The 27,670-nt window shown below is 46.5% G+C and overlaps 1 protein-coding gene across 1 annotated transcript; it reads right to left on the bottom strand.

Moving 5' to 3' along the window:
- Nucleotides 1-94: 94 nt before the first annotated feature.
- SART3 (spliceosome associated factor 3, U4/U6 recycling protein) lies at nt 95-27,670 on the bottom strand. Its single transcript, XM_090290776.1, has 19 exons — nt 27,325-27,670; nt 22,559-22,685; nt 22,228-22,332; nt 18,809-18,993; nt 17,645-17,696; nt 16,104-16,228; nt 11,945-12,100; nt 11,138-11,276; nt 10,692-10,799; nt 9,687-9,764; nt 9,504-9,562; nt 8,454-8,563; nt 7,437-7,549; nt 5,939-6,015; nt 5,197-5,365; nt 3,479-3,930; nt 2,804-2,956; nt 1,780-1,970; nt 95-1,145 (listed from the first exon to the last, which is right to left on the bottom strand). The coding sequence occupies exons 1-19, from the start codon at nt 27,634-27,636 to the stop codon at nt 968-970; spliced, it is 2,889 nt and encodes a 962-aa protein (XP_090146902.1). The 5' UTR covers nt 27,637-27,670; the 3' UTR covers nt 95-967.

Genomic DNA, 27,670 nt, shown 5'->3' with positions numbered 1-27,670 from the left:
GCATAAAAGCTAAAGTGCTGAAATGCCATAAACTGAAGTTTAAAGCTGAAGACACATCACAGCTGAAAAGATTTAAATCAAAGCGACCATGAGATTTGACTTACAAAAGTTCTATTTACACGTTAGGTAAAGCAAGGTACACCCATTTCAAAACATACATATTTGAATGCACAGCTAAGTACCATTCCACAAGGGGTTTTTAAGAGAACTTCGGTTTAATAAACAAACCTAAATAAGGAAAATTAAAGTTTGCACTTGACATGGTACTTAAAACAAAACCAAAAGGCTAAAACTCAATATTTAGACAAAGAACACAGTCCACTACTCACTAGGCAAAGAAAATGGTCCACAGCAGAGGGCACACAGAATTCCTCTATAAAAGAAACGTCACAAATGTCCTGCTCTTAGAAAACATAAAACATGGGTTGACATGTCATTTACAAATACAAATATAAAAACGCACCGCCTCCTTGAACAAAATCCATCAAATATGTTTTATGTGACGCCCCCTGTCCCCACCCCCTTACTAAAATAGGCCATTCCGGTGAATTACTAGCATCTGCCATTTTGTCTTTTAAGAATTAAGAGTGAGGGGCACATGTACTATGCAGAGTATAGCAGAAGTGTCTTATAAACGGGGGTCAGAGTCGGCCAAAAACATTTGGACAAGTCTGTCTCAAAACAGTGTCCAAGTTGCACTTCTGTTTTTCACTCTTAAAGACAAAAAAATAGCTGAGACCACACCCTGCGCCCACCTGTGGAGTGACTGCTTTGCTCCTGTCACCCTCAATATGAGGGAACACTTGGAGCCTCTTCCCTGGGACCCTTTTCCCTTTCTGCCTAAACCAGAGGAGACGGCGTGGGCGCAGGCGCTGCCCCGGGCCCGTCCATACCCACGGTGCAGCGGAGGCGCTGGCGGTCCTGCTGGCCAGCGCGAAGTAAGGCATTTCCCTTCTCAGAGTCCCGCTCACTTTCTCAGGAGCAACTTGGCGAAGTCAGCATTGGACATCTTGGGGGCCTCCGCAGCCTCTGCGGTGGTGGCCGCCGGCTTTGGGGCGGGGCCGTTCTCGGCCTGAGCCACCGCGGTGCTTGGGCGTTGCAGGGCGCGCGGCAGCAGAGAAAGCTGGGTCCTTCCCTTCCCCCGCCTGGAAGAGCAAACACTGACTGTAGCCTTTCAATGCAACAATTCATGAGCCTGGTTTGTGAAAATAAGCCAGGAGAGCCTTAACTCACTCTTAATTTCAAAGGCGGAAAAAAAACTACAAGGATAAGACAAAGCCTAGGTTTCCCTGATTGATGAGCAGGTAAAAACATCACATTAACTAATTTGGCCTTTTCCCAGTTTTGGCCAGGACCAGACCTCTGCAGTGTAAGTCACCTATGGGCAGATGGAAACGGCTGTAACCTGTCACACCTCACCAAATCACCTGGCAATTTTGCTGTCACCCCATCAGGGGAAAAAATAGCTTTTATACGATGATAACTAGAGCTGTAGATTACCCTGGCGAGCATGGCTGTCGGGCCTTGTTGAAACATAAGGATTCAACTCGCAGAGGGGACCTGACAACGATCAGAAAGAGAAAACCGTGGCCTGAAATAAATCACAAGTGTGAACTGGCAAACCCCAGAACGGGTCCATGTGTGGGCCTGCCCTCGTCAGGGACACGCTCCGGACAGCAGGCCCTGGCGTTCTGGCCTCACGCACTGCACCTACTGGAAACCAACGCATCCCGGAGCTGACCAGGACAAGGTCTGCACTGGCCAGCTGCAAACACTTACGCTCCATAGATCTGCCGCGGCACCGCGGGGCCACCTGGTCCTTTCCTTGCTTCTGGTTTCTCCGGACCTTTCCTCTGAGGGGGGTTGCTGATGGCCACTTTGATGACGTTCTCTTTGATAGTCATGCCATCCATCTTCATGACAGCCTGCGATGCCTGGGATTCGTTTTCATACTCCACATAGGCCAGGCCCTGAAAGAGGCCGAGCCAGGTCAGGTGCTGCTGAGCCAGGACGCTACTCCCTCCCTCGGGATGGGGGGCCAGGGCAGGGCAGGTACCCCATCAACAGGTGACCTTCCCCACCACCGCCATCCTCTGTCTCCAGGTTTCCTTCCCTGCCCTACTCTTCCCTCCACGTTTCTGTAACTGACATAACCTCAGTACCTCTTGTGCTTGCTCTAGCAAAGAGGGGCAGACAGGCCAGTATAAACCCAGCAAACGGCTGAGGTGCCTGGACACTGGGGAGCAGCCACGGCGTGCAGTGACGTCTGCTTTTGTCACCCCCTAGTTCATACCCTTTAATTCTCAATTAACCTGGGTAAGGGAAGGGGGGAAGAAAGGGAATCCAAACTCATGCTTAAACAACACTAGTCCACATGTGGCGCAAAGATGTCACATGAGACTGAGAAGGGGCTAGAGGGGCGGACGTAACAGGGAGCTCAGCGGAGGGACCCGAGGCGATGGCTGGAGGCCTAGTGAAGAGGAGACATCCGGGCAGGAAGGAGGAGCTGCTGGGGACAGCCCGGCACCTCAAGGCCCCAGTCTGGGCTCTGCGCTGTGCTCCCCTGCTAATTCACAGCAGGTTGGTTTTGGTTTTTTTTTAAATGTCTTATTCTTCTTCATACAATTAGCTACAAACAGATTAATCTGACTCCAAATACAAGTAAGTCTAGTATACCTATCATTTGTTTCTTAGCAGACAAAGCAGGAGTCCACTCTAGAACCAAATAATCCGTGAACAGACACGGGGACAGGTTCGCAGAGCCTCGGAAGGCTGAGTGCTGCCCGTCCACTCGGACACCGACCTTTGGTTTGCCGGCCCGGTTGGTAACCAGCCTGATGTCCTTCACGGTGCCGTGAGCCTTGCAGAGCTCTTCAAGTTCCTCTTTAGTGCAGGAGAAAGGCAGACCCGAGATGAACAGCTTGTGCTTCTCCAGGGAAGTGCTGTACCTGAACACCTACAGGAAGGCGGGTGGCAAAAGCCAATGACTCGGGGCCCAGCCCAGCCCAGCCCAGCCCAGCCCAGCGGCCTGTCCGCAAGTCCACGTCCCAGCCGGGCAGACCGGAGCCGACGCTGGGGGCCAGAACTGTTAACTAGGTCACCCTGGCTTCCTCCTCTGCAAAATGGCAAGAATGGAAGTAGCTATTCTCAGAGTTCGGGTGAGGATCCCATGAAGTAACGTTAATACATAAAACATTTAGCACAGTCCCTTGTCACTCCTAAGCACTCAATGGACAGCCACCATTATTATAACTCATTTTATGATCACTTATCAGCTAATGCGAGCTCCAAGTGACCAAGCCGCGAGTCAGACCTCAGTTAACCAGCTCAGAACAGACCCCAATCAATGTGAAAGCTTAGTCCTTAATGGAGTATAGGTGTTCTGTGTATACTTTAAATATTGCTTCACACACCAAAAAGTGTTCCGTCTGTTTCTAACAACCCTTCATGAAAGGCATTCTTTTTTCCACAAACATACCTTAAAATCAGGATTTTTGCTCTTATCCACACAGGGGGAAACGAACATGGGCCTCCCGTCTACATTCTTCCGGTCCAACTCCAGAGCCTGCAGGACCGATTTCTCCTCTTTAAACTCCACGTAGCAGTAGCCTCGGAAGTCACCCCGGTTGCTGAAGATGGGCCGGATCTCAGCCACCTCCCCACAGGCCTCAAAGAGCGGCCGGAGCTTCACGTCCGGCTCTTGCATGCTGTAGGGCAGGTTGCTGACAAAGACGGTGATGCTGTCCTTGCTGCTGTCGTGGGGCACCTTGGGCACCTCCTTCTTAAGGGCGGCCGCCCTCTCCTTCTGCTTTGAAGGGGGGGCAACATCTATGGGTGCACTTCTCCCAAAAAGTCCTGTCTCCACTTCTAGGTCTGCTTCTCCAGCTGGAGGAACGCTGTTCTCAACCCTTCTGCGTTTAGAAGGCTGCTCTGTAGGGTGTTGGGACAAAAGCAGCAAGGATTACACACTTGTTTCTTCTCTTCCCTGAGCTGGTCATGTACACGCTCTTCCCACCACAAACAGCTGGCCTGCAACAGCTGCATGTGATCAGCACTCACGCCTCTCTGCACACCTGCACGCGTAACACCTGCCAAGTCTTTCTAGGCTCACGAGCTTTTCCATTAGTGTCTCAACGCTGATCACATTTGAGTAAGTGGGCTAAGTCAAGTATATGTGGTAAGTCCTCACTTGTCTACTCTTAATTATGTAAAAGGTCAGGGAGTCTAAAAGTTCAGCCGTCAAATTCCAAGGCCCCTCTCCTAAAAAGCCCAGGTCGCCAAGGGGTAGGATGAGCTTGGGGACCTGCATTTAAACAAGCACCTTAGGTGACTCTGAAGCACGTGCTTCACATGTGGACCATGCCTGGGAAAGCTCTACAAAAGGTCTATCGTTCCTAAAAACTTCCTCTATGGTCTCGTGTCCCTCAGGAGAGCTGAACAACCTGCTACTCCAACCCACTCTCCCCACTGTCTCCAAAGGGAGAGTACTGACACCCAAGCGGCACTGGCCCCCCACTTCCAGACCCTTCCATCAATTCCCTGCCTCTTCCTGATGACATCTAACCGCCGCATGCTACATTGAAGAGCATCCCTGAGTGGGCTCAGTTGCTTGGAGCATCGTCCCGTAAACCAAAAGGTCACGGGTTCAATTCTCAGTCAGGGTACATATCTGGGTTGCGGATTTGGTCTCCAGTCAGGGCGCATACAGGGGGGCAGCTGATCTATGTTTCTCTCTCACATTGATGTTTCTCTCCCTCTGTCTGCCTCCCTCTCTTCCGCTCTCTCTAAAGTCAGTAAGCATCCCTGAGCAGGGCCCCGCCAGCTGCCCCAGCCTGCATCACGGCCCAACCCCCGTTACTGCTGCTCACAGAAAAGGCCAGGCTGTTTTGTGCCTTGTGATTTGCCAACACCAGCTCCCTATCTGGCTTTTTTCACTTGACAGCCACTCATGTGCCTGTCACTCAGTCCTCCCCCAAATGCCGAGCGCACACATCATTTCCCCATGAACTCTCTCATGCAGGGAGGGAGTAGAGCCCAGGCCTCTGTGCACGGCAGTCCCTGGCACGGGGCAGAGGCAGGCAGGGACAGGAACGATGATGCTCTCAAAGGGTTCAAGAAAAAAAGTCTTTGTGTTGGTTTTTACTACTTCTCTAGAAGGCTGAGGTGTCCCAGAATAAAATGTCTGGAACACTTTACCTTCCTCGTCGTCGCCCCACTCCTTCTCATCATCCTCGTCTGCCTTGCGCTTGTCTGCGCCTCCGGTCTTTTTCCGCTTTTTCAGCGCTTTCTTCTCGGCCCGGGCCCTCTTCCGGTGCTCAGCCTGCTCCTCTTCCTGGCGGGCAAGAGCAGCTTCCTTCTCTGCAGCCTGCAAAATGGGGCATGCGGTGCATCACTGGATACAGGACATAAGTCTACGGACTTGTGATAGAAGAGAGATGAAAGGGGACAGGGAGTGGGAATTCACCACCCACGTGGCAGGACGGGATCATGAAAAAGCGAGGAGGGTGGCTTCTCAGGCTCCTCCGGGCCTGCCTCGGGAACCTCCAGTGTGTCTCACAATAACCCAGTGATTACTCACCCAGAGAAAGAAAATGATCTATGAAACCAGGGCCCTAATTAATTTGGGGGTGTTCGTATTCCAATGACGAGGCTAAGTGAGGCTCCTTTTTATTATTTTTCTCATCTAGTCTAGTAAAATTTTAAGGCCACAATTCCCCTACTACATAAAAAAGTACTCAGTGTTGGGGCTAATGTTTTTAAGCTGTTCTAAAAAATAATACAAGACTGGTTTAAATATTGGTTCAAGTATTTCCTAATAAATAATAAGGAAAAGACACAATTTAGAAAGACCTCAAGGTTTTGACAAAAAATAATCATCCCAAACACAGTTAAAAAGCAACCAGAAGTTCCCAAGACTTCAGATAAACAGCCTCATTACCTTAAGTCTCTGCTCATTAACACGAGCCAATCGAGTCTCGGTTTTCTGAACAGCTGTATCCCAATCTTCCAAAGTGCCTTGACAGAAAGAGAAGCAAACTTTCACTTTTGGGGTTTTTAAAGGACATAATAACATACAATTTTCTTAATATCCCCACACTCCAGAGGACATCTCTCCCACCAGACAATGAGAGCTGGAGAGTTAGGTCCCCATTTTAAGTTGATTTCATTACACAGGCCTGAAATTTTAGAATCCCTACAGCCCTTCCAGGTGCGTTTACAATGCCCCTTCTCTTTTAGATTTAAAACCCAGAATGAGGCTAACCGCGGGCGCTCAGGCAAAGACTATGAAACCATCCTAGCACAAGAGGTGTAGGGCATTTATACTGGATCAGCCAAAACGTCCGTTTAGTTTTTCCATAAAATAAAAGTAACAGTTCTCATTTTCACAAGCAACTTTGTTGATTTAAGTATTTTGAGCATGTCAGCTATCCCCCGCGTGGTATAACACCGATTGCTCTCAATTAATGTCCCAATTTGACTGCTATCAATTTCACCTGGTCTACCCGACCGTGGAGCATCAACAAGGACTCTCCAGCATGAAACTTCCCAAACCACTTCTGGCCCGTGTGATCAGTCACAGCACCTTCTCCATACACAGCACAGATATTCTTTATGTTTCAGTTGCGTTTTTACCTTTCTTGAAATAAAGCATAATGTGCCAAGAATGTTGCATATTTTCTTTCATCTTCAATATTAAAATAGCCACACAAAAATTCACCAATTTTGGTTTTTGTAATGCATGCTGATATGACAGCTGTCACAATACAATCTAACAAAACTGTTTCGAACGAAGTTAAAATTAAAGGCAAGTAAGCGCTACTAGAGCCGTCTTACGGAAAAAAACGAACGCTTTGACCAACCCAATATCAAGGCTTTTAAGAAATCTGAAGAGTGTCTCAAATGACAAATGTTTGGGTGTTTCGCCACTTGTTGTTTGGGTGTTTTATCTCAAGTTCTGAGGGGGTCCCACCCCAAATCCAGACCAACGCCCACGGGTAATTTCACTCTTTTCCCACTGGAAACAATGCTGAGGCTCTGAAGCTGGGCCGGTGAGCACACAGGTCGCCGTCTGCCTCCGCGCTCCCCTGGCGTGTGGGACGTGCTCGAGCAGAGGCTGGAGCGACCAGGCCCCAGGAACGTTCACCAACACCCGGAGTCACGTTTGGTTGTCCTAACTGGGGGCAGAGAGGGGTGCTACTGGCATCTAGTGGGTACAGAGGGGCCACGGATGCTGCTGAAGACTCTACGGCGCACAGGACGGCCCTGCACAGAGCACCCTGAGCACCCACGCTAGAACTGTGCAACGGTGGCTCCCCCTGGAGCTGGAGAATCTGAGAGGAACCGACTGCACAGGGAGCACCCCTCGAGGCGCTGCAGCCGGAAACAGTCTGTCCCCACAGACCCCGAGCCAGAGGCAGAGTGCCGCGCGTCCCCACCTTCCGTCCTCTCCATGGTGAGCAGCACTTCGCAGACGTGTTCTGGGTAGTCACTGGTGCACTGCACGGCCCGGTGCAGAGCCTTCCTGCAGTGCTGGGTGTCGCCGTGGGCCCTACGGCAGAAAGCAGACAGGTGCTGCCTCCGGGACACGAAGCAGAAGGCACACAAGGGGCGGGGCAGTCTTCCCACAGGTCAGTGCCACAGGAGCGGAAGTCCAGCCACCAGGAGCCACTAGCTCCCAGCACTACCCATAAAGCACTTCTTCCACATTCCAAGTACAATGGTTGTTGCCAAGAAAATACTGTCATTGTTGCAGGTGCAAACTAAACTAATTTTTTCATGGAACACCACTTTCGCTTTCTAATAGGTAAGTATCCTAGATAATTTATAAAAACAAAAGTTTTGGGAGGGGGCATCCCCTCAAATTTTAGGCATTCCAAGGGGTTCTGAGACCAAAAAGTTGGAGAATTGCTCACCAAGAGGAATATTCAGCAAGCTTTAGTAGTGCCACCTCTGGGGGTAGAATTATAGGGAATGTTCACTTTTATGTTCAAGATACACTGAATAAAAAAGCTGGCCATATTCTTTATGTCTTCCCCACGTTATCAATATTACTGGGCATGACTTATTTACTTACAGTAATGTTAGAGGTTAATTACAGAGGCACTGTAATTTTAATTTTCTAAACATTTAAGTATGAAAAAGTCTCAAAAACTATATCTGAACAATTAATGGTGGTTACATCTGGGTCAATGACTGTAGATAATTTAGGTTTTTTCCCTCTGTGCTTTCCAGTATTTTATGCTTTTACAAACAAAGCAAATATAATAAAAAATAAATAGCTCCCCCGAAAATCAAAGAGAACATTCATGTCCAAAATATCAAAACAAACCCTCCCCCTCCAAAAAAAAAATCAAAAGAAACTCAACAGCTAACAGCCCAGGCACAGAAGACGAGGCCTGAGTCTCCAGCCCCGCCCACTCAGGAAAGAGGACAGAGAAGGCCCAGGTCGTTACCTCTCCAGGTTGTAATACTCAAGCCACATGTTGGCATACTTGGCGTTTCCTCTGGTCATGATGCTATCCCAGAGCTCCCGAGCTTTCTGCATATTATTACACAGCCGAGCCTAAGATGCATTAGAAGGGTCAGTTAGAAAAGCCCCTGAGCCTTAGGACACCAACACCCATTACAAAACATACTGGGCGTCCCCTAGGCCACCCTCCACGGTAACAAGCCCGGCCCCGGAGCTTCGGCCTTTCTGCAGTGACAGCCTCAGGATGCCTCCGGGTTTAGAACAAAGAGGGGAGCCTGTGTGCGCTAACAGTGCTGGCTCGTCACCTGGTGTGCTGTTGGCTCGTTGTTTTGTTTGCTATGGAACTTAACTCCAAGTGTTTAATCTGAGAGGCGGTGTAGAGAGTAAGCCTGATCTACAAGCAAACGCCAGCTCCGCCACTCACTCAGTGACAAGAGCAAGTTGCTTAAGCTCCCTGAGCCTCAGCTGCTGCATCTTTAAAATGATTACGACACCAACAGCCCATCCAGAAAGCACCCGATAAACATTTCTTTGACCTGACTTCCCCTCGGAGAACAAAACACTTAGAACTGCACATTTCCATGAGCTGATCGAGGGCAGGCCCCACACCCTACTCCCCTTGGGGTCCCTGGTCCAGTAACAACATTCAACTCTTTACATCCTGTCATCATCTGTCACATCGTCCGTTGTCCACAGTAGACTGAAGTCGTCCTGGTGCAGGGGCCACATCGACCTCCCTACTCCAGCTCCCAGCCCTGTGCCTGGCGAACAGTACAGCCCTGACATGCTCTGCGCAGGGGGAGCAGCACTACACGCGCGAACGCCTGGCGTGGAGACACCCGCTGCACACCTCCTACCTGGGCGCTAATGTTTTCACTAAGATGGAAACAAATGTGCATCCGGCCAGGTAAATAACATGAGTCCCCACAGAGCCCAGACCATCAGCTGGGTTCTGACTCAACTTCAGCCGCACTATTTGACAAAGGTCCTTCAAAGGTGGATGAAACCAACGAGTTTCTCAAAAAACATGTACCTCAATCCTGGCCCAGTTCTGCATGATCATGCAGCTTGGATCCCCACTCTCGTTGAAACCTTTAAAAATAGAATTAGTCAAATTTGAAAGTAATTTAGAGGCAAAAAGCCTTTGCTTGAAAAGGCACATCAGCCAAAAGCAGGAAATACAACTGGACAAAGAGCAGGCCGGAGCCACACTTACGTTCTTCCACCTCCTGTTTCAGATACTCCAGGGCGCGAGCAAATGCGGACCTCAGCTCTTCCAGCTCTTTGCTGGAGTCTGGGAGAAAATGCAAGAGGTTTGGCTCTATGAAACCACATGCCATGTGTTTTTTTTTTTTAATCCTAAATTGAAACTCACTGGGGCCTGTTAGGCACCTGGCATCATGCTGATTGACACAAATAAAATTGCCAGCTCCTGTCCTCGTCACAGAGTGAGACAGAGACACTGGAGCAGAGCGCAACACAGCAGTGCTGTGGCAAAGTGACGCACAGGGCACCATGTATGGGCCTCCCCCAGCCAGTGCAATGGCTGAAGGTCATGTGCATGAGCACACAAGAATGAGTTAGACAGGGGTCTGGCTGCTATTCTTTTTGAGGGGTGAAAGGAGAAAGGAAGAGGGATCCTGCAAAGGTTCGAAGATTTAATAGAAACACAGCAGTCATATTTAGAGAGCTATTCCAAGTATACAGAAGGGAGAAAAAGAGAGAAATACAAAATAAGACCTAAGAAGCTAGCAAGAGCCAGCATAAAACATAAGGACCATTACAGTATTCCTCACTTATCGCGGGTATTACGTTCCAGACCCTCCCGCAAAGCAGGAACCTTACATTTATTCTACACTCTTAAACCTACGTAACTTTAACAACATACGTATACAGTACCGCAAAATCCCGCGATATAGCGAAAAATCCGCGATAAATAATTAAATATAATATTTTTTTAAATCCCATGATACAATGAGGCCGCGATAAGTGAACCGCAATATAGCGAGGGACTACTGTACTTCCTTCCTTTAAAATCCACTGCATGACTTGTTAAAGACTTAAATAACTAAAATTTGGGGGGCGGGGTGGGGGGGGAGTTACCAATGGCTGGTCTACAACTCTTGCCCAATCACAATGTAGCTGGGCAACGAGGACATCTTCCCAGAAGCTATGTTAAGAAAAAGTACAGTTCTGACACAAAGCACATGAACTTAAATACCTTGTTTGAAATCAACCCTTCTCCTCAGGTAGTCGAGGTACGCTTGCCAGATCTCCACGTAATCAGTGGCCTGAATGAAGCCCGCACTTAAAGCTTTTTCGAAGGTTGCTGGAGTTGAAGAAAAAGACAGTGTTTGTAGCGAATTCAAAAAGAAATCAATATGAAGTCATCAAAATGATTACAAAGACCGCTACTGACTGTAAAATACTGTATGCTTTAATGTAATTAGTAAGATGCAAACAAGTGAAAAGAGCCAGAATGAAATGTTCAAAAGAAAAGCTACCACGGCAACGCACAAACTGTTCTAGAAAAGGCAGTAAGAGTTCCAGGCCAAGTAAGTTTGGATAAAAGACCCCAGAAGATCACAACAAATATCAGCATTTTGTTAAGAAGCCAAAACTACAGTCAGTGTATCTCCCCCTTAGAGCCCACAGAAACACGCGCACCAGAAATTACGGGATGATCGACTCCGTGTCTCTCCATGGCCAAGAGGTACCGACCCCACAGTGCAACGGTCCAAGGGCAGTTTCTAACAGCACGGCTGTGCACGGATAAAACCAGGTCCTTTACTTTCAGCTGCCGATCCTGTGATACAGAATTACAGGGTCAGGTGGTAAAATCTATGGTTAAGACTTCCCCGTCCACGAGACACTTCCAGCCCAGCCAACTGACAAAAGAAATTTCTTTAGAAATGTTTCCTGTGGCTGGTTTCTTCAACAAAGAAATCACAAGGGGGAGTGAGGGAGAAGAGAGGTGGAGACAGGAGCCTACAGATTAAAATAGCCTAAAGGGCATCAGCCAACACTGATGTATGGATCCTGATTCAGATCTTTTATATATACATATTGAAATATTTACCAAGGAAATATAACTTCTGGGTTTAATTCAAACGGGGAAAGTAGGTAAGGGTATGAATGAAACTACATTAGTGCCGTTAGGTAACTGCGGAAGCTGGGTGATGGGCACATGAGGTTTCATTTTTCTCATCTGTCTACATTTATATGATCAGTTTGCCATAATAAAAGGTTAGAAGAAAACATTCACTCTGCTATAAAGTCCTCAATAGTGAGACTATGTAATTTTTTTTAAGTTACTGGTCAGTTTAAAATAACTTAAAACACTAGAACTTCCTGAGTTGACAAAAAGGAGGGTGAAGGAAAAAGGAGGACAAGCGGAGAGGAGGGGTGCTCTTACGGATTTTAAGTAGATCCCACACTGGTAAAAAGTAAACGAAATCAGAACAGTTATCTTACTAGGTACTGACTGTAACGGATCCACAAGTCCGGGACAAGGCAGTTCTCGACCAGGGCGCGCTCAAAGATCAACTGAATGCGGGCAGGGTCTCCCATTTTCATCTCAAAATCGATGTATGCTTGGTACTCGGCCAGCCTGGGTGCCTCTGCTTCCAACTGGGATGAAAGAGAAAGGCAACAAAGCGGCAATGAGCTGCTTGATACTGTCAGGAAGCAAGACACATCTTCACACTCAACACCAGGACAAGAACAGCCAGTCCCCACTCTCAGGCCCTCTGTTCCCCAAGCTCTACAATTTGAGGGGCAGAGAGAGAGTCCAAAGTGCCTCTTCACAGCAACAGCTACAAAGGCTCCTTAAACCCTTCTCTAAATCCATCCCTACACTACAGGGAATTTACATCTACCATCAATCAGGACCTGAATGAAAGACAAGCACCAATGACCAATGCGAACATCCTTCCAAAAGAGAAGTTACTTCCGTGGCCTAGCGAGTGGAGAGAATACAACTGCACTGGGGTAATGCGGTGCCTCGTGCGAGTGCGGGTTTCTCAGGCCAGATACCAGCTCCTGCCAGAGCGCAGGCACAAGCAGACGATGAAGAGGCTCTGCTGAATGCTTACTGATCCAAAGACGTACGATCAAAAGCCTTTTTAGACAAAATCCTCTGATTCAACTTTTCTTTTCAGCCACACTCTGCTGACAGTCAAAACAAAACTAAACTGGCTGAGGATGTCATTAATGAGGCTTTGTGAAATATAATTACATACAAATAAATCATTCACATGTAAAAAAGGAAGGGAGCACATTCAGGACAGCGAGAGCACATGTGTTCTGAACACAGAAAGGTCATGCCTTAGAGCCTCAGTTCCTAGTAATATGACAAATTCAAACAGACAGTGCCATTGAAAACAACTAAAACTGTTGGATTAAATACACAAAACATCTTGAAAATCATCAACAAACTGGTACAGACACAAGAAATACTAAAGACAAAATCTAAGTGAAGGTGTTTAAGCTAAGTGAAGGGGAAGCTTTTGCTGGCTTAAGACATATTAAGCCTTGAATCTTCCCAACAATCCTATGAGGCAGTAACACAACTATCTCCATCTCACATTCAAGGCAAATGCAACACAAGGAGGCTAAGTGCTAGCCCAAACTCAGAGAGCTACTAAGGGGGAGAGCTAAAATTCAAACTGGAGGTAGCCTGGCTCTCAACATGATCTTACTCATTGTGCATGAGAGAGACCAAAAACAAAGCCAAGAAGCCCAACAAACCACAAGCAGGACAAATACAAAGATATCCACACCTGGACATACTGTAATGAAATTGCAGGACATCAAACCAAACCAATGAAATAGTAAAATTGGCCAGAGAAAGAATACGGGTTACCTTCAAAGAAACAAGAATTAGCTGACTTCTCAACACCAACAGAAGCCAGAAGACAGGAAAATATATTTAATTGCTGAGAAATACAGCTGTCGGTCTAGATTTCTATACCCTAAGAAATTTAACTTTTGGGGAGAGCAACAAAGTAAGTAAAACCTTTTCAAACAAACAAAAAGTGAAAAATCTGTTACTTAGCAAATGTCCAGTGTGGAAGACTACAGGATGGACCTCAAGCAAAAGAAAAGTATTTCCAGAGGAAAGCTCCAGGACCCGCAAAGAAGGCAGGACATACATGTAATAAGTATAAACAAGCTGAACCGTATAACACAATATTAACAATAATGCCTGTGGATCAAACAAAAGGGCAAGAAATATGAGATAACAAGCAACTTAAGCCTGAGGCATGTTAAATGAAGTTAAAAGTATTCTAAGCTCTGGCTGGTGTGGCTCAGTGGACTGAGTGCAGGCCTGCAAACCAAAAGGTCGCCAGTTCGATTCCCAGTCAGGGCACAGGCCTGGGTTGCAGGTCAGGTCCCCAGTTGGGGGCACCCAAGAGGCAACCACACATCGATGTTTCTTTTCTCTTCCTCCCTTTCCCCTTCCTTCCCCTCCCTCTAAAAATAAATAAGATCTTCTTTTTTTTAAAGTACTCTAAGACCAAGTAAGAAAAAAGAATGCCACTTACAAATTAATTAAGACAGAAAATCCAAAAGAATCCATGTTATTAATATTAGTAAGAATCTAGCAAGTTTGATTGTTAAAAATATAAAAAACAAATTACATATTATATACCAGGAACAACTAGAAAATCTTTAAAAAGATGCCATTTCAATAGCATCAAATATCACGTAGAAATACACCTAAAAATGTGTTCAACACACCAAGAGAATCTATATATTTAAAACACTTTATAGAAAGACAAGGTCTTTTTTATTTCATTTTCCTTTAGTATAAATATCATTTATTGATTTTGAGAAAGAGGAAGGGAGGGAGTGGAAAGAGGGAAGGGAGAAGAGAAAGCGAGAGAGACAGACAGACATCGATTTGCTGCTCCACCTATTCATGCATTCAGTGGTTGATTCTTGTATGTGCCCTGACAGGGGATCAAACCTCCAACCTTGGCACATGGAACGATGTTCCAACCAACTGAACTATCCGGCCAGGGTCTATTTTAAATAGTACAGGCCTATACCATGTTCATAGATTGGGAGACTTGACATTAAAAAGGTGTAAATTCTTCCCCAAATTTATCTACAGATTCAATGCAATTCCAATTAAAAAAAAAAAAAAATCAAGTTCTTTTTTAAAATAGAAAGCTGATTCGAAACTCAATGAAAGTACTAAGAGCTAAAGAAAGCCAAGACGCTCTTGAAGAGGAACCAAAAGGAAGGGACTCACGCTTCCTAAGAACAAAACAGGTAAGATCATCATCATTACAACAATGTAACAGAAACCAGTGGAGGCGGCATAAGAGGCCAGAAGGAGAGCCCCTCGTAAGCAGACAGCCAGCCTCGGACAGAGGTGGGTCTGCGTAAGAGTGAGGGGAGGATGGAGTTACCAGAATCAGTGCTGACAACTGTTCTCCACATGGAAGAATGAAACTGAACCCTGCCTCATACCCTACATGAAAACCAACTGCAAACAGAGGCCTGAACATGAAACACAAAAATACACACTTTCAGAATAGAGTGAAGTGTATTTGCGACTCTGGAGGATGGAGAGGCTTCTTAAGCATAACAAAAGCACAAACCATAAGGAAAAGAATGCTAAATCCAAGCAGATTAAAATAAAGACGGTCATGAAAGATGCCATTTTTAAAAGTGAGAAGACAAACCACAAACTCGGAGGGAATACTTTGCAGTACACATGACCGAAAGGAAGAAGTTCCAGGACTCCCACAAATCAATTAGAAATAAAAGATAAACCAAAAGGAAAATGTGTCAAGAGCTTCTTCAACAGGCACTTCACCAAAAAAAGAAAATCTGAATGGCCAATAGATGTGAAAAGATGCTCAATTTCCTTAGTGATCAGGGAAATGCAAATTAAAACACCAGTTTCAGACTCAACAGACTGGCTGAATTTAAGTATGTCAATACGCAAGGCGAGCAAAAGCAACGAGAAATCTCAGATACGCTGGTAGGAGTGTGCACAGATAACCCGGAGAACAGTCCCACTCCTAGGTACATACTTGAGCATGTTTTCCACGTGCACCGAGACACTCGTGTAACGGCCAAAGCAACACTGCTGCTCTGAGCACAGCCCTGGAAACCACCCAACTAAGAACATGGATCAATTGTTTATATACAACTTTAGAGCAAAGCAAATGGACTCTAACTATACTTATCAATGAGAGAAACCCCAAAACATGTTGAAAAAATATAGACAGCATGATTCCAGTATATACAAGTTGAAAAACAAGCAAAATTAAACAATATATTAATCAAGGATACGTTCATAGGCTGTAAAACTATAAAGAAAAGCAAGGGAGTGAGCATCACAAAAGTCAGGAAGGTGATTACCTCTCGGGAGAGGGAAGAGGAGGCAATCGGAGGGGCACATGGGAGGCGTCTAAGGTACTGGCAATGCTCTATTTCTTAACCTGGGTGGTGGGTACATGGACGTTCACTTTATTATTAGTATGTCAACTGCAGTACACACTTACACACTCTATATTTCACAATAAAACAAGTTTTAAAGACATTGTTTTACTTGCAACTATCGATTAGGGAAAAGTTTATAGAGAAGTTTACTGCAAAAGCAGCCAACACTTACCAGTGCCTCTTCATAGGGTTTGTATTTCTCCAACTGCTGTAGTGCTTTGTTATAGTTCTGAATTACCGACTCGGGTATCGGGTCTTCCGACCATTCTTCATACTCTGTAAATGTCGCCTCCATATCTATTGAAAGATGGATTCAGCCCCATGGGTCTTGCCACTGGGTCTTATCAATCCTAAATTAGCCTAAACCATGAGACAGGGGTGCCACTCACCCCTCTCACATCTGTGGCCATAGTAGCTCGTACTGATCTCATCCTGAACCCTTCTACTGAGCTCAGACTTGGTCTGAGACTCTGTCTCAAAGCCCTGTCACAGGCAGTCCCACCAACTAATTAATCAATCAGTTAGTGAGCCCTGGCTGGTGTGGCTCTGTGGACTGAAAGGTCGCCACTTTGATTCCCAGTCAGGGCACACGCCTGGGTTGCAGGCCAGGTCCCCGGTTGGGGGTGTAGGAGAGGCAGCTGACGGATGTTTGTCTCCCTCTCTTCCTCCCTCCCTCCCCCCTCTCTAAAAGTAAATAAAATCTTTTTAAAAAGTCAGTTAATGAAACTAATAGTAACGCTTTAACAACACTTACCTGGCACTTCCTAGGTTCTAACCCATCACAGCCATGAACTCACTTGACCCTCCTAAGTCTGTGAGGTGGGTGTTACTGGGATCTCCGTTCTGCACTAGGGCTTACGCCCACTGTCTACAGGGAACGCAGCGCAAGGCGGCTCTGACCCCGGGCAGTCCGGCTCGAGTTCACGCTCCACTCAGTACACTATGCTGCCTCCCACTGGTATGTGAGCTGAAACCTACAAGCCAGCTCCATCCTAGCATTTCCTGCATGTCACCCAAGGACTCGCCTGGAGAGACACTTTATAATTTGTTAAATCAAATCCAAATAAACTGAAGTAAGAGGTAAGGCTGCCCAGAGGTTCTGAGGGCACAGTACACAGCGGGCCTGAGGAGCACACAAGGTGGCAGCACCCGCCGCCTCCCGTGCTTTGAAAAACCCTCCCGGCACTGCTCATACTCAAGCTCCAGGACCCCAAACATCTGGCTCGCCAAGATATATTCACCCAAAAAGGAGAATCCTTACCAAACCCTCAAGAAATTCAGATATGAATACTTCCTATTGACAGCACTCCTGAACCACATCGCCCCCCCAGAGGAACGGTACAGGCCCGTGTAAAATCCCACTCTGTCGTGGAAGAGAAAAAGCTCAGGACGGAACTAGGATTCAATCAAGTTTCCCCAGAAAAGACAGGGTGGGTCAGTTTCCCTGCTCCTTTCAGAGTCCACCCCCCCCCACCTCTCCAACAATGCCCTAACAACTGGGACCCTGCCTCTGACCCTCACAACCCACCTGAGCACTAACAATCCAAGATACATTTTTGCCAAGGGCCTCGTCCACAGTGACACTGCCCAGTGACAATAAGAACGCCAGCTACACCTGCCTCGCAGGATGCTGGGAAAGGCGTAATTACATGACATACCCAAAGCACTTAACCAACACCAAGGGCTGGCTCTTGACGCGTCAGTTTCTCTTACCGTAGAGTGGGATCGCCAGCTGTCGCCGGAAGAGACTGTGCACTTTCTCCAGCTGTGAATCAAAGGTTTGTTCCCAGTCAAAAGGGGAAAGGAAGCCAGCCATGGGCTAAAGAAGCAAATTCATATTCATAGTAAATGACAAACTTTGGTTCTTCCTACCTCAAAAAATGTTAACACACTATTAGTTCAAACTAAAAAAAAAAAAACATTTATAACCTCTTAAACATGAGGTATTGTGTCAAATTCTGCAAAGGGTACAAAAATAAAAGTTATTTCTGCTACTGTTTATGATGAGAAAACAAGAAGGAATATAAGAAACGTATCCAAATGACAATGAAGCAGAATATATAGGCAAAGTATCCCAAGTATCAAAGTAGCGTGGCTTGCTTTCAGCTGGTTTTCAGGGCAGGCAGAGTGTTGCTGTCATGAAGGGAGGAAACCAGGGAAGACTCCGGGAGGGGCTGGCATCTGGGATGGGTCAGCAGGTTCTCCAGAAGTAGCAAGAGAAGGAAAGTGGCTCCCAGTGGAAGGAATATCGGGAGTAAAAGTGCGGCAGCCAGGAGTGCAGGAATGGGGAGGGGAGTGTGGGAACAGAGTCCATACAGGGTTATGTCTGATACGAGAAAGCCACACCGCTGGCCCAATGACTCAACCTGATGCCTCCGTCGGGGTAAGGCAGAGGCACCGCTGCCGGTTTTTCAACAGGGACGTAATTCAAGAAGGGACTGGGCTAGTTTAACAGTAATGATCTAACTATTAGAGGGCTTCACCACGTATCAATAACAACTTAGTGTGCACTCACACAAACAGTGCAGAGGGGCAGTTAAATACTTAAATTGTAGTCTAAAAAACTGCAATTATGATGGGGTCAAATCTCTCAGTCAGTGCTGACTGTGCTTTTGGGAGAAGAGGAGGCTAGTGATACAGTTATTCTTGTACTTTATCCTGGAACCAGTAACTAAAACAGTAGTATCTTTAAATATCAGGAACAAATGACTGGGTCACATGCTTTATAGTCAAAAAAGCACTCTTCCTAGTTCACACAGATTAATGACTTCATTTACTTCACTGCCCGCACACTCACCAGGTTCTTCGAAGAGCACCTACAAAGCCAGCCCCAAGTACTCAAAGGCAAGCACTGGTCAGGGGGGAAAGGGCACTCACCCGGGCAGCTTCCACAATCGCACTTTCGAACTCCCGGTAAGCCTCCCAGATGGCCAGTCCTTTCGTTATATGTAAACCGACAGATGAGAGGGCTCTTTCAAACACAGAGCGGACTTTCTCAAGGCCACCTTTCTGACCAATCCCACCGACTGAGTACTGGCCATACTCCAGCCAAATGTTTGGACCTAAAAATGATAAGGGTTCTATTATTTCAGAATATGAAATACCAAAATGTCAAAAATGATGCATAACAAAAGGTGTCCAAGCAAAAAGGTACGAGCATCATCAATAAGCATCCCAATTTACCAATACTAATACTGGAGGCTGAAAAGGGTATATCTAAGCAATGTTCATATCTGGTATAATTGTTGCGATTTTACTGAATACACCAGGTGGTAATATGTAAAAAGACCATGATTACAAGCTTATTTATTAGAACTGAAGGAACCCAGTAATAGATTTCAATGAAATAGTTACAAATCTGAGTCAATCTTCAGAAAGATTTCAAAGTCTAGAATTTTTCAAAGTGAAAGAAAAAAGCAACAATCCTATTACTAGAAATCTGTATTTTAAATCTCTATTTTTAATGATGTTAACAACTACAAAAAGGGCCTGGTTGCCTGGTTTCTTTCACTGTTTTTAACCCTTTGAGTGACATGCATAATTTGAAATTTGGATCAACATGAGAAAAAGTTATATCAATATGTAACCTGAGGCACAAAGAAAGAGAACAAAACATAAAATAAAAATTATCCCATTGTTATTTACATTCGTAGCCATCGAAGAGTCGCTGGGAGCTACGCTGGCACTTTCGGGAAAATGTCAGCGTTGCTCACAGCGACGTTGGCACTCAAAAGGGTTAAACGTTTTATACACTCACAGCTTTAAGACCAGACTAAAGAATTAAGCTCTTTATGAATCTACCAGTTCTTATTGTACCCATTTTGCCTATACTTTTCAAAGATCTGAAAATAATTTGAAGCCTATACTTTAACTTGGTAAAATAAAAATACTAGAAAGACATATAAGCCAATTTGAGGCTTACTATGTTTTCCTGAGACTTGATTTTTCACTGAAGTAGGCTTATTTCAAGAACTTAGCCAAAGTTTTAGCTACTCCGTTTTCGCCCACCAATAAAGAACTGCCAGATGGACTGTAAAATAAAAATGGAAATAAGCTAGCTCTCGGAGGGGAAGGTCTTAGTGAGGGTAAGTCAAGTTCACAGGTGGTCTATGAGATGGTTCCTCTGCTAAGTGAAGATAATTTTCAATAGATTACACCAGGGCTCCTCCTAACATTTACATAATCTAGAGAGGGACAAATACTACGAACAGTATTTTAAACTCAGAAACCCAAGGGTGCAGAGTCCACAATGACTCTCAGAGATAAACAAAAGAATGTGTCACTAGATCCCAGGCTCCAAAACAGGCATGAAGCCTCTGCATGAGGCTCGTCCAAGACACAGGATTTTCAAAATCTCTGAAGAGCCAAGGAGCCATGGCCATAGCCTCTCATTGCGCACCTACCACCTCCTGGACAGCCTGAAGTTACTACTGAGTCCATGCTGAGAAAAAAAGGAAGGCTACCTTTGGCATTTTTAAATATTTAGAACTAAAAAGAGTTAAAAACTAAGCAGGAGTAGAAAAAAATAATTAATTAATTAAAAAGAACCCAAAAAGGCTAAAAAGCAGGCCAAAGTGGCTTCTGAACATTCACAACAAGGGACACAATGTCCACAGACCAACGCTCCTGAAAATAGCTCCTGTTCAAACTCCTCATGCGACATGACCGAAGGAGCGTGGGTCCTCAGCTCCTGGCCCACAGCAGCCCCAAAGCAGCGGGTGGAAGGGAAGGCCGGCTGCCACCAGCACGCAGAGACGTGGAGGCCTGACGGCAGGGATGATGCAAAACCAGGAAGGGCCAAAGGGCATCACAGTCTGGGGAAGTACACGAGATCCTCGGAGCAAAAGAACTGGTTCTGCCAATGACGACTCTGGGACGTCAAGAGAGGGGTGACAGGACGAGCAGAACGCTCGGGAGCCACGGGCACGTGAGGCCAGAGGCGGCGGCAGCTGGACAGAGGCACACTGAGAATAATTCTATATTCACAAAACACCTATTCATCACCTGAATTATAAAAAGTAAAAAATGGAAAAAATGGACATGCTCCTCGGCTGGTAACGGCACAAGGATCCCCTCCCTCGGGTCCATCTCTCCTCTAACAGCGATGCTTCGCCCGGGGGGAACGCCCACAGCAGGGAGTGGGGAAAACCACGTGGGGCAGAAGGATGTTTAATGAAAGGGGGGCAATTTTTTAATGCTCTTTAAAACACTGTGTCCACAGTATTGTCTCATGTGGTCCCCCACATACACAGACAACATTTAGAGAATGAACAATCAACAGGGGAGGGTAAAGGGACTTAAGAGGGGCGTCAGGAACCCACACTTCACTGGCACGGGTAAAGGTCGGCGCCAGGAGACAAGGGCGAGCTCTGCGGGGAGGGGGGCTTCTGTGTCTCCAATGCAGTGGTGGCTCACGGGGCTAAGGCTTCAGAGATACACGCACACGTCGTACCAACGTCAAGTTCCCAGTTCTGACTTTGTACTGTGATAAGACATTGGGGAAAACTGGATAAAGTATGTACACCGGACTTCTCTGTGCTGTTTGCAATTTCCTGCAAATATGAAATTATTTCAAAATAGGTTTTTCTTAAGTTTTTAAATACTTTTTAATTGCATTCTGTCCAAAATTCTAAAAAACCAATTTGATCTGTAAAAGGTGACCTTTAGTCATCTGGAAATAGCATGTAAATTTTTCCTGCCCGATAAAGGCTGGGTGTGAGTTTATCCATCCACTTGCTACCAACACTTCTTTTACTTGTAGAGCAGACCTCAAGAGATACTGCAGGTTTGGTTCCAGACCACCGCAATAAAGCAACTATCAAAGCAAAGCAAGTCACCTAAAGTTTTTGGTTCCGTGTATACAAAAGTTACATTGACATTATACTAAAGTCTATTAAGTATGCAATAGCATTGTCTAAAAAAAGTACATACCTTAATTTAAAAATACTTTATTGTTAAAAAATGCTAACCTGAGACTGTTGGAAAAAATGGCACCAACAGACTTGTTCAACACAGGGTTGCCCCAAACCTTCAATTTCTATTTAAAACACAGACACACACACACACAGAATCTGTGAAGTGTGATAAAGCCAAGTGCAATACACTGAGATATGCCTGTATTTTAAAGCCATGTATCTTGGGTTGAAAATCACAGACGATGATGATGGTAACTGAACACAAATGTCCCTAACTGCTAGACTAACGCTCTCTTTTCTGGGCAGCAGCACCTCACCACACAGCCCGCGACAGCAGAGGCTGAGGCTGGGAGGCCCCAGAACAAGCCCCAGGGAACTTACACATGTAATCCTTCACGGCTTTCTCAAAGAGGTCGTACACGTGCTCTCGGTCCAGGCCGTCCAGGGCCATGCTGATCTCGTCATGCAGCCACTCCAGCCACAGCTCTACAAGACAGGAGCACTCCCGCGTTACCACCTCCCTCACAAGGGGCGTCCGGAAGGCAGACATTTTACTGCCAGTCACCAGCACGCCAATGTTCCACCCATCCTTCCACAACCCGGCACAGTTCACAGAATTTAATTCTTAACGCCTGCACCGAGCACCCAGCAGGTCGAGGATCCCAAATAAGAGCAAACCCCCCCACGGTACTAGCCTGCCCGCTGCGGCTACCTTCAGTCAGAGGGAAGATCTCGCTCATCTTCTGGCGGGCCATCCTCACTTTGGTGAGCTCCCCTTCCAGCCGGAGCAGCCGGATCAGGTCCACGTGGCAGTTATAGTCGTAGACGTTGATAGAAAGCTGAAAGGAAAAGAAACAGAAGTCGAAATTTAAAATGCCATCATCAAAATAACTCAGCTTTCTCACCATGGTGACAATGCACGTCTGTCGCAAACAAATGTGCGGAGGGAGCCTCTGAAATGGAAATGACACATTTACCCTCAGGAAAAAGAAAAACAAATCAACAAAAGAGGTTTTTTATAACAACCATGAAGTTCCCTCAAGTCTGTTACAATTCCTTTCAGAACACACCAGGCTCTCTCTCTGAAATACAAGGAAGATTCTAAGGAAACAAATAAATAAAGACAAGTGTAACCTTTGGCAAGTTATTAACTTTCCTAAGCTTCCATTTCCTCGTCTATAAGGTGGGGATAAAGATAATTTAGTAGCATGCTTTAGCATCTTCAAGGTAAATAGGTGACCGCTCTTTTACTAAACAAAAAGAGAAAAAAAGAAAACGATTCCTATCGGTAAAAACAAGAACGACAACAGACTGATTTCTGCTGAAGCTGAGTGAAAGGCACATGAAGATTTTTATATTTGAAACTTTTCAGACTAAAACTTAAAACAAATTAAATAAGTGCTTAAAAGCTATCGTACACCTGAGACAAAGGGGAACTGAAAGACTCTGTCCTTCAAACAGAAAGGAAGTGATGAAAGAAACCTGGGCAGCGGCTAGAACGCACAGCAGAAACGGCAGGAGGGTGGCAACCACAAGGCCGGACCCTTCTCCCAGGTGCTCTCTGACGCGTACATGACAGCAAACGTGTTAAGACTGATACCCAAAACAATGGTATTTAACAGTAGGGATGACAAAGGGGCATAAATGGAAAAGAAACTACGCAAAGCAATACACTAAAAACCACTATAAATAAATCAAGAGGGAATCCTTTAAAAATGTTCCAACAACCCACAGGAAGCCAAGAAAAGAAAAACAGAAGAACAAAACAGGAAATGAACAGAAATAATAAAATGCCGGACTTTAGACCTAACATACTTACCAATAATTACCTTAAATATCTACAGTCTAAATATACTTATTAAAAGGCAGAGACCAGAAGAGTGCATAAAAACACAACCCAACTATATGCTGATTATGAGAAACTCACTTCAAATTCAAGGATGAAGGAGGGCTGCAAGTAAAAGGATGGATACAGATACACCATGCAAACAATAGAAAAGCAGCAGAAGTGGCCGCACTGGTTAACACATAAAGAGCAAACAAAGTTTTCAGAAAAGAAAAGGGACGTTACACAATGATAAAAGAAATCAACCCACCAGGAAGACTAAACAATCTTAAATGTGTACGCACCAAACAGCAGAGCCTCAAAATGGGTGAAGCAAAAACTGATAGAGCCAAAAGAAGAGACACAACCACAATTATTCTGGTGACTTCAACCCCCATTTCAGCAATTCAAAGTGCTAGACAGGAACGACCCAGACGTCCTTGGGTGGTGATCGACCGACCACACGGGCCCTGGTGCACCCACACCACGGATTACCACTCAGTCAGAAGAAGGAACTAACACACACACACACACACACACACACACACGTGGATGAATCACAAGGGAATTATGCCGAGTGAAAAAGACTAATCCCAAAGATATATATTGTACGATTCCACTTACACAATATTCTTGAAATGATAAAAATCTAGAAATGGAGAAAAGACTGGTGATTGCCAGGGATCAGGAACTGCAGCTATGAAGGGCAACAGGAAGGGGCCTTGTGAGGATACTGATCTGTGCACTGACTCCAACAAAGTCAACCCCTGGGCTATGACTGGGTTGGCCAAAGTTTGTTTAGTTTTTTCTATACAATGGTTCTAGTAGTGCTTAGCTGTCTTTAACTTCATTTGAAACAATTTTGTTAGATCGTACTGCGACAGCTGTCATATCACCGTGCATTTTTTAAAAACTTATCAAAGTTGGTGAATTACTGTCCAGCCATTTTAATACTGAAGATGGAAGAAACAATATTTTTGGTGTATTATGCTTTATTATTTCAAGAAAGGTAAGAACTAAAACGCAAAAAGAAAGAAAAATTTGTGCAGTATACGGAGAAGGTGCTGTGACTGATCGAACATGTCAAAAGGGGTTTGCAAATGCAGACATTTTGGCCAAATAATTCTTTGCTGTAGGACTGTCTTATGCACTGGAAAATGGTTAGCAGCACCCCTGGCCTCTACCCTCTAGAAGCCAATAGCGGGAGACAGCCAACATACTTCAAATACCCAAATCAATGAAGTTATTAGTGAAAATGAGAAAAATGTGTCTTTATTTTACAGAAAAAACTAAATAGACTTTTTTGGCCAACTCAATATTATACAATAGTTTTACAAAAGATTACCAATGGGGAAACTGAATAAAGGGTGCACAGGATCTCTGTATTTCTTAAAACTGCAGGGTAATCTTTAATTATCTCAGAGTGAAAAGTTTAATTTCTTAAAAAAGCTTTCAACCCCAATAAAGTCTACTTTTTTTAAAAAAAAGCTTTCAAATTAGTTTGGGTGCAGGGTTCCCTTAAGTCTGCACAAACACTGTGCTCCATCACGAGAGCAGTTATAGTGGGAACCAGAGGCCGTGAGATTAAAATGTGGTGAGGGGAGGCTTGGACACATTCATTCCTAGACCCCAGGACAAAGAGGATCAAGCCCGCGCTCTTCAACTCACCATCGCTGGCCAGAGCGCACCCCCAGCTCCGGCCCACCCTCGGCAGCCTGCGGCAGGGCGGGCACCTAACTGCAGCGCCCCAGAGACCTCCACGTGACTCTCGTTCCTCTCTAGAAGGCCGGGTACCCTCGCCTAGGACTTCATCTCCCTGCTTCCAAGCTTCCCCCACCACCAGGACAGATAATCCTAAATCTCCGGCCTCACAGAACAGTAAGATCCAAGGGAGCTTAATGGCTCATTGACAGGCCCAAGGCAAGCAGTCTGAAGGACAGATTTCCGCCAGGACAGGGACACGGCCAGCCTGACACCCAATGTTACAGTGCATTTGCCGAATGAACAAAGTCTTCCTGAGCACGGGCACCCTGATTTATAAAAAGCAGGAATGGCCACCGCCTGCCCACCCCAACTAGCTCCTCTGACACTGAGCTGTGAGAATTGGACAAGCTATACCGGTGATTTTCAGCCTTTTGCATCTCAGGGCACACGTAAACCACTAAAACCCCACGATGCACCAAAAACGCACGAGTATATTTTGCCAATCTGACCCCCCAAGAAGGTATAATTTTGATTCACTCACGCTGGACAGCTATTTGTGTGTTGGCTTATGTCATTTTCTATACGACAGTCCAAGGGAAAAGAGGTCAGTGCTCCTGACCAAATAGACAGCGGCTGTACAGCGGTGGAAAGTCGCTGAGCTGTACCGACAGACACGCCGCTTCACAACTTAACGAAAACATCCCTGCGACACTATAAGGCATCTCACACCCAGCACAGATGAGTGACCTTGGTGGGCAAGTTCACATCCCCGGACTATTTCACATCCAGCACAGCATTTGGTCCACAACCTTGAAAAGTCTAACCCCCTGGTGAGCAACTCTGAAGAAACCGTCTCCTTTGCTCTGAACCTGTTTTCTCGGCTGTAAATGACAAAGGGGCTCAATCTGTTTGCCCCTCCAAACCGCCGGCACCCTCTCCTCTGCCCTGCTGTAGGAATCGCACAGGTGGGGTCTCCGGGCCTCCTTCTTCCAGGAGGGTCTGCCCAACAGAGGCAGGTGCTGGGAGAGAGGGAGGGGTGGGTCACGATACTGCTTCCCCCACCCCAACCCAAGAGGAAAGGCACCCCTTGACCAAAGGTCTGGGCTGCTCTCAGGCGCCCTAGTCACACATTTTGAGAAACCGGTCACTCCCCTCACCCCTCCAGGCCTTAAGGGGACCACAGGTCCCGCAGAGACTAGCCCTGGGATACTAACCTTCCCTCCCGATTTCCCTGCCCACCCCTTTAACAAACTCGGCAGTCCCTGAACCCTTCCTCAAATTACCCGAATTTGAAAGTGCCACCATGTCCCGCTGGGACCCTGGACGACACAGGAATTAACAGATTAGAGATCCCGTGACAACTAGGTAGGTGACAGACAGTGGGCTGTATCTGCGGTTGGGACCACTGTATGGCGAAGGAACTGCTCCCAATTTACAGACGAGGAAGCGGAAACTCAGAGAAACGAAGAAACCCGCCCAGGCACACACAGGTGGGGGCCATCCACAGTTGGGGCCTCGGCCTCCAGACGCTGAAATCTCCACTTCTCCACGTCTAGGATCATCCTCGGGGTTAATAGCGCGTCCTAGCCCACTACAAAGAGGATTTTATTTCGGCTGCTAGGCGTAGTTTAACGGTGTGGTTAGGGGTGGGAGTTGTGAAGTCGGTTCCAAGTTCAAGGCCTGACACCCCCCCCCCCCGCACGAAGAGCCTCCGTGTCCTCCCGTGAAAACGGGAATTCACCACCGCCTGCCTCTCTGGGTCGTTGCGAGGCTTCAGTGGGAAAACGCTTGCAAAGCCCTAGGCAAGCAGTAAGCGCCCGCATGACGGGAGCTCCCAGGGTAAGAGTGGGTTGGAGGCCCTGGCGGCTTTACGACCGCTCGGGACTGGGGCGGAGGGCCGGGGCCTGGGAACCCGCAGGAAGAAGCCCGCTGCCCAGCCCCGGGCGCACCTGCTCCTCCAGTCGCTCGATCTCCAGCTGGTTCTTCTCCTCCTCCTCGTCGTACTCCCACTCGTACTCGCCGGGGGAGCTCTCCGAGGACGCCGTGGGGTACTCCTCGTCTCCATCACTCTCGCTCACGCCTTCCTCCTGCTGGTCCCACGCTGGCCCCATCGTCTTGTACGCCGCCGCAGCCACAGCCCGAGATAACGCCTTCCTCCGGGTCCTAGCCGCCTTAACCTCATCCTCCTCGCCCTCGGCCTCGGGCCCCGCTTGGGGCTCGGCCTCCGGTTCTGAAGCCGACGGTGCTGCTGCCGTCGCCATCTTGCGCTTCCAGTGACTCCCGGGTTTTCACTCC

The sequence above is a fragment of the Furipterus horrens genome, unplaced genomic scaffold (assembly GCF_987537825.1).
Source record: "Furipterus horrens unplaced genomic scaffold, mFurHor1.1.pri manual_scaffold_11, whole genome shotgun sequence".
Lineage (NCBI taxonomy): Eukaryota > Metazoa > Chordata > Mammalia > Chiroptera > Furipteridae > Furipterus > Furipterus horrens.
This window is presented reverse-complemented; position numbering and strand designations above follow the sequence as displayed.

Excerpts from the sequence above, each read along its gene's own strand:
- SART3 (XM_090290776.1), bottom strand. The coding sequence starts at position 27,636 with ATGGCGACGGCAGCAGCACCGTCGGCTTCAGAACCGGAGGCCGAGCCC. Across the intron at positions 7,550-8,453 it reads GAGTATTACAACCTGGAGAG|GGCCCACGGCGACACCCAGC; the intron begins GTAACGACCTGG and ends TTTCTGCCGTAG. Across the intron at positions 5,366-5,938 it reads TTAATGAGCAGAGACTTAAG|GCTGCAGAGAAGGAAGCTGC; the intron begins GTAATGAGGCTG and ends CCCATTTTGCAG.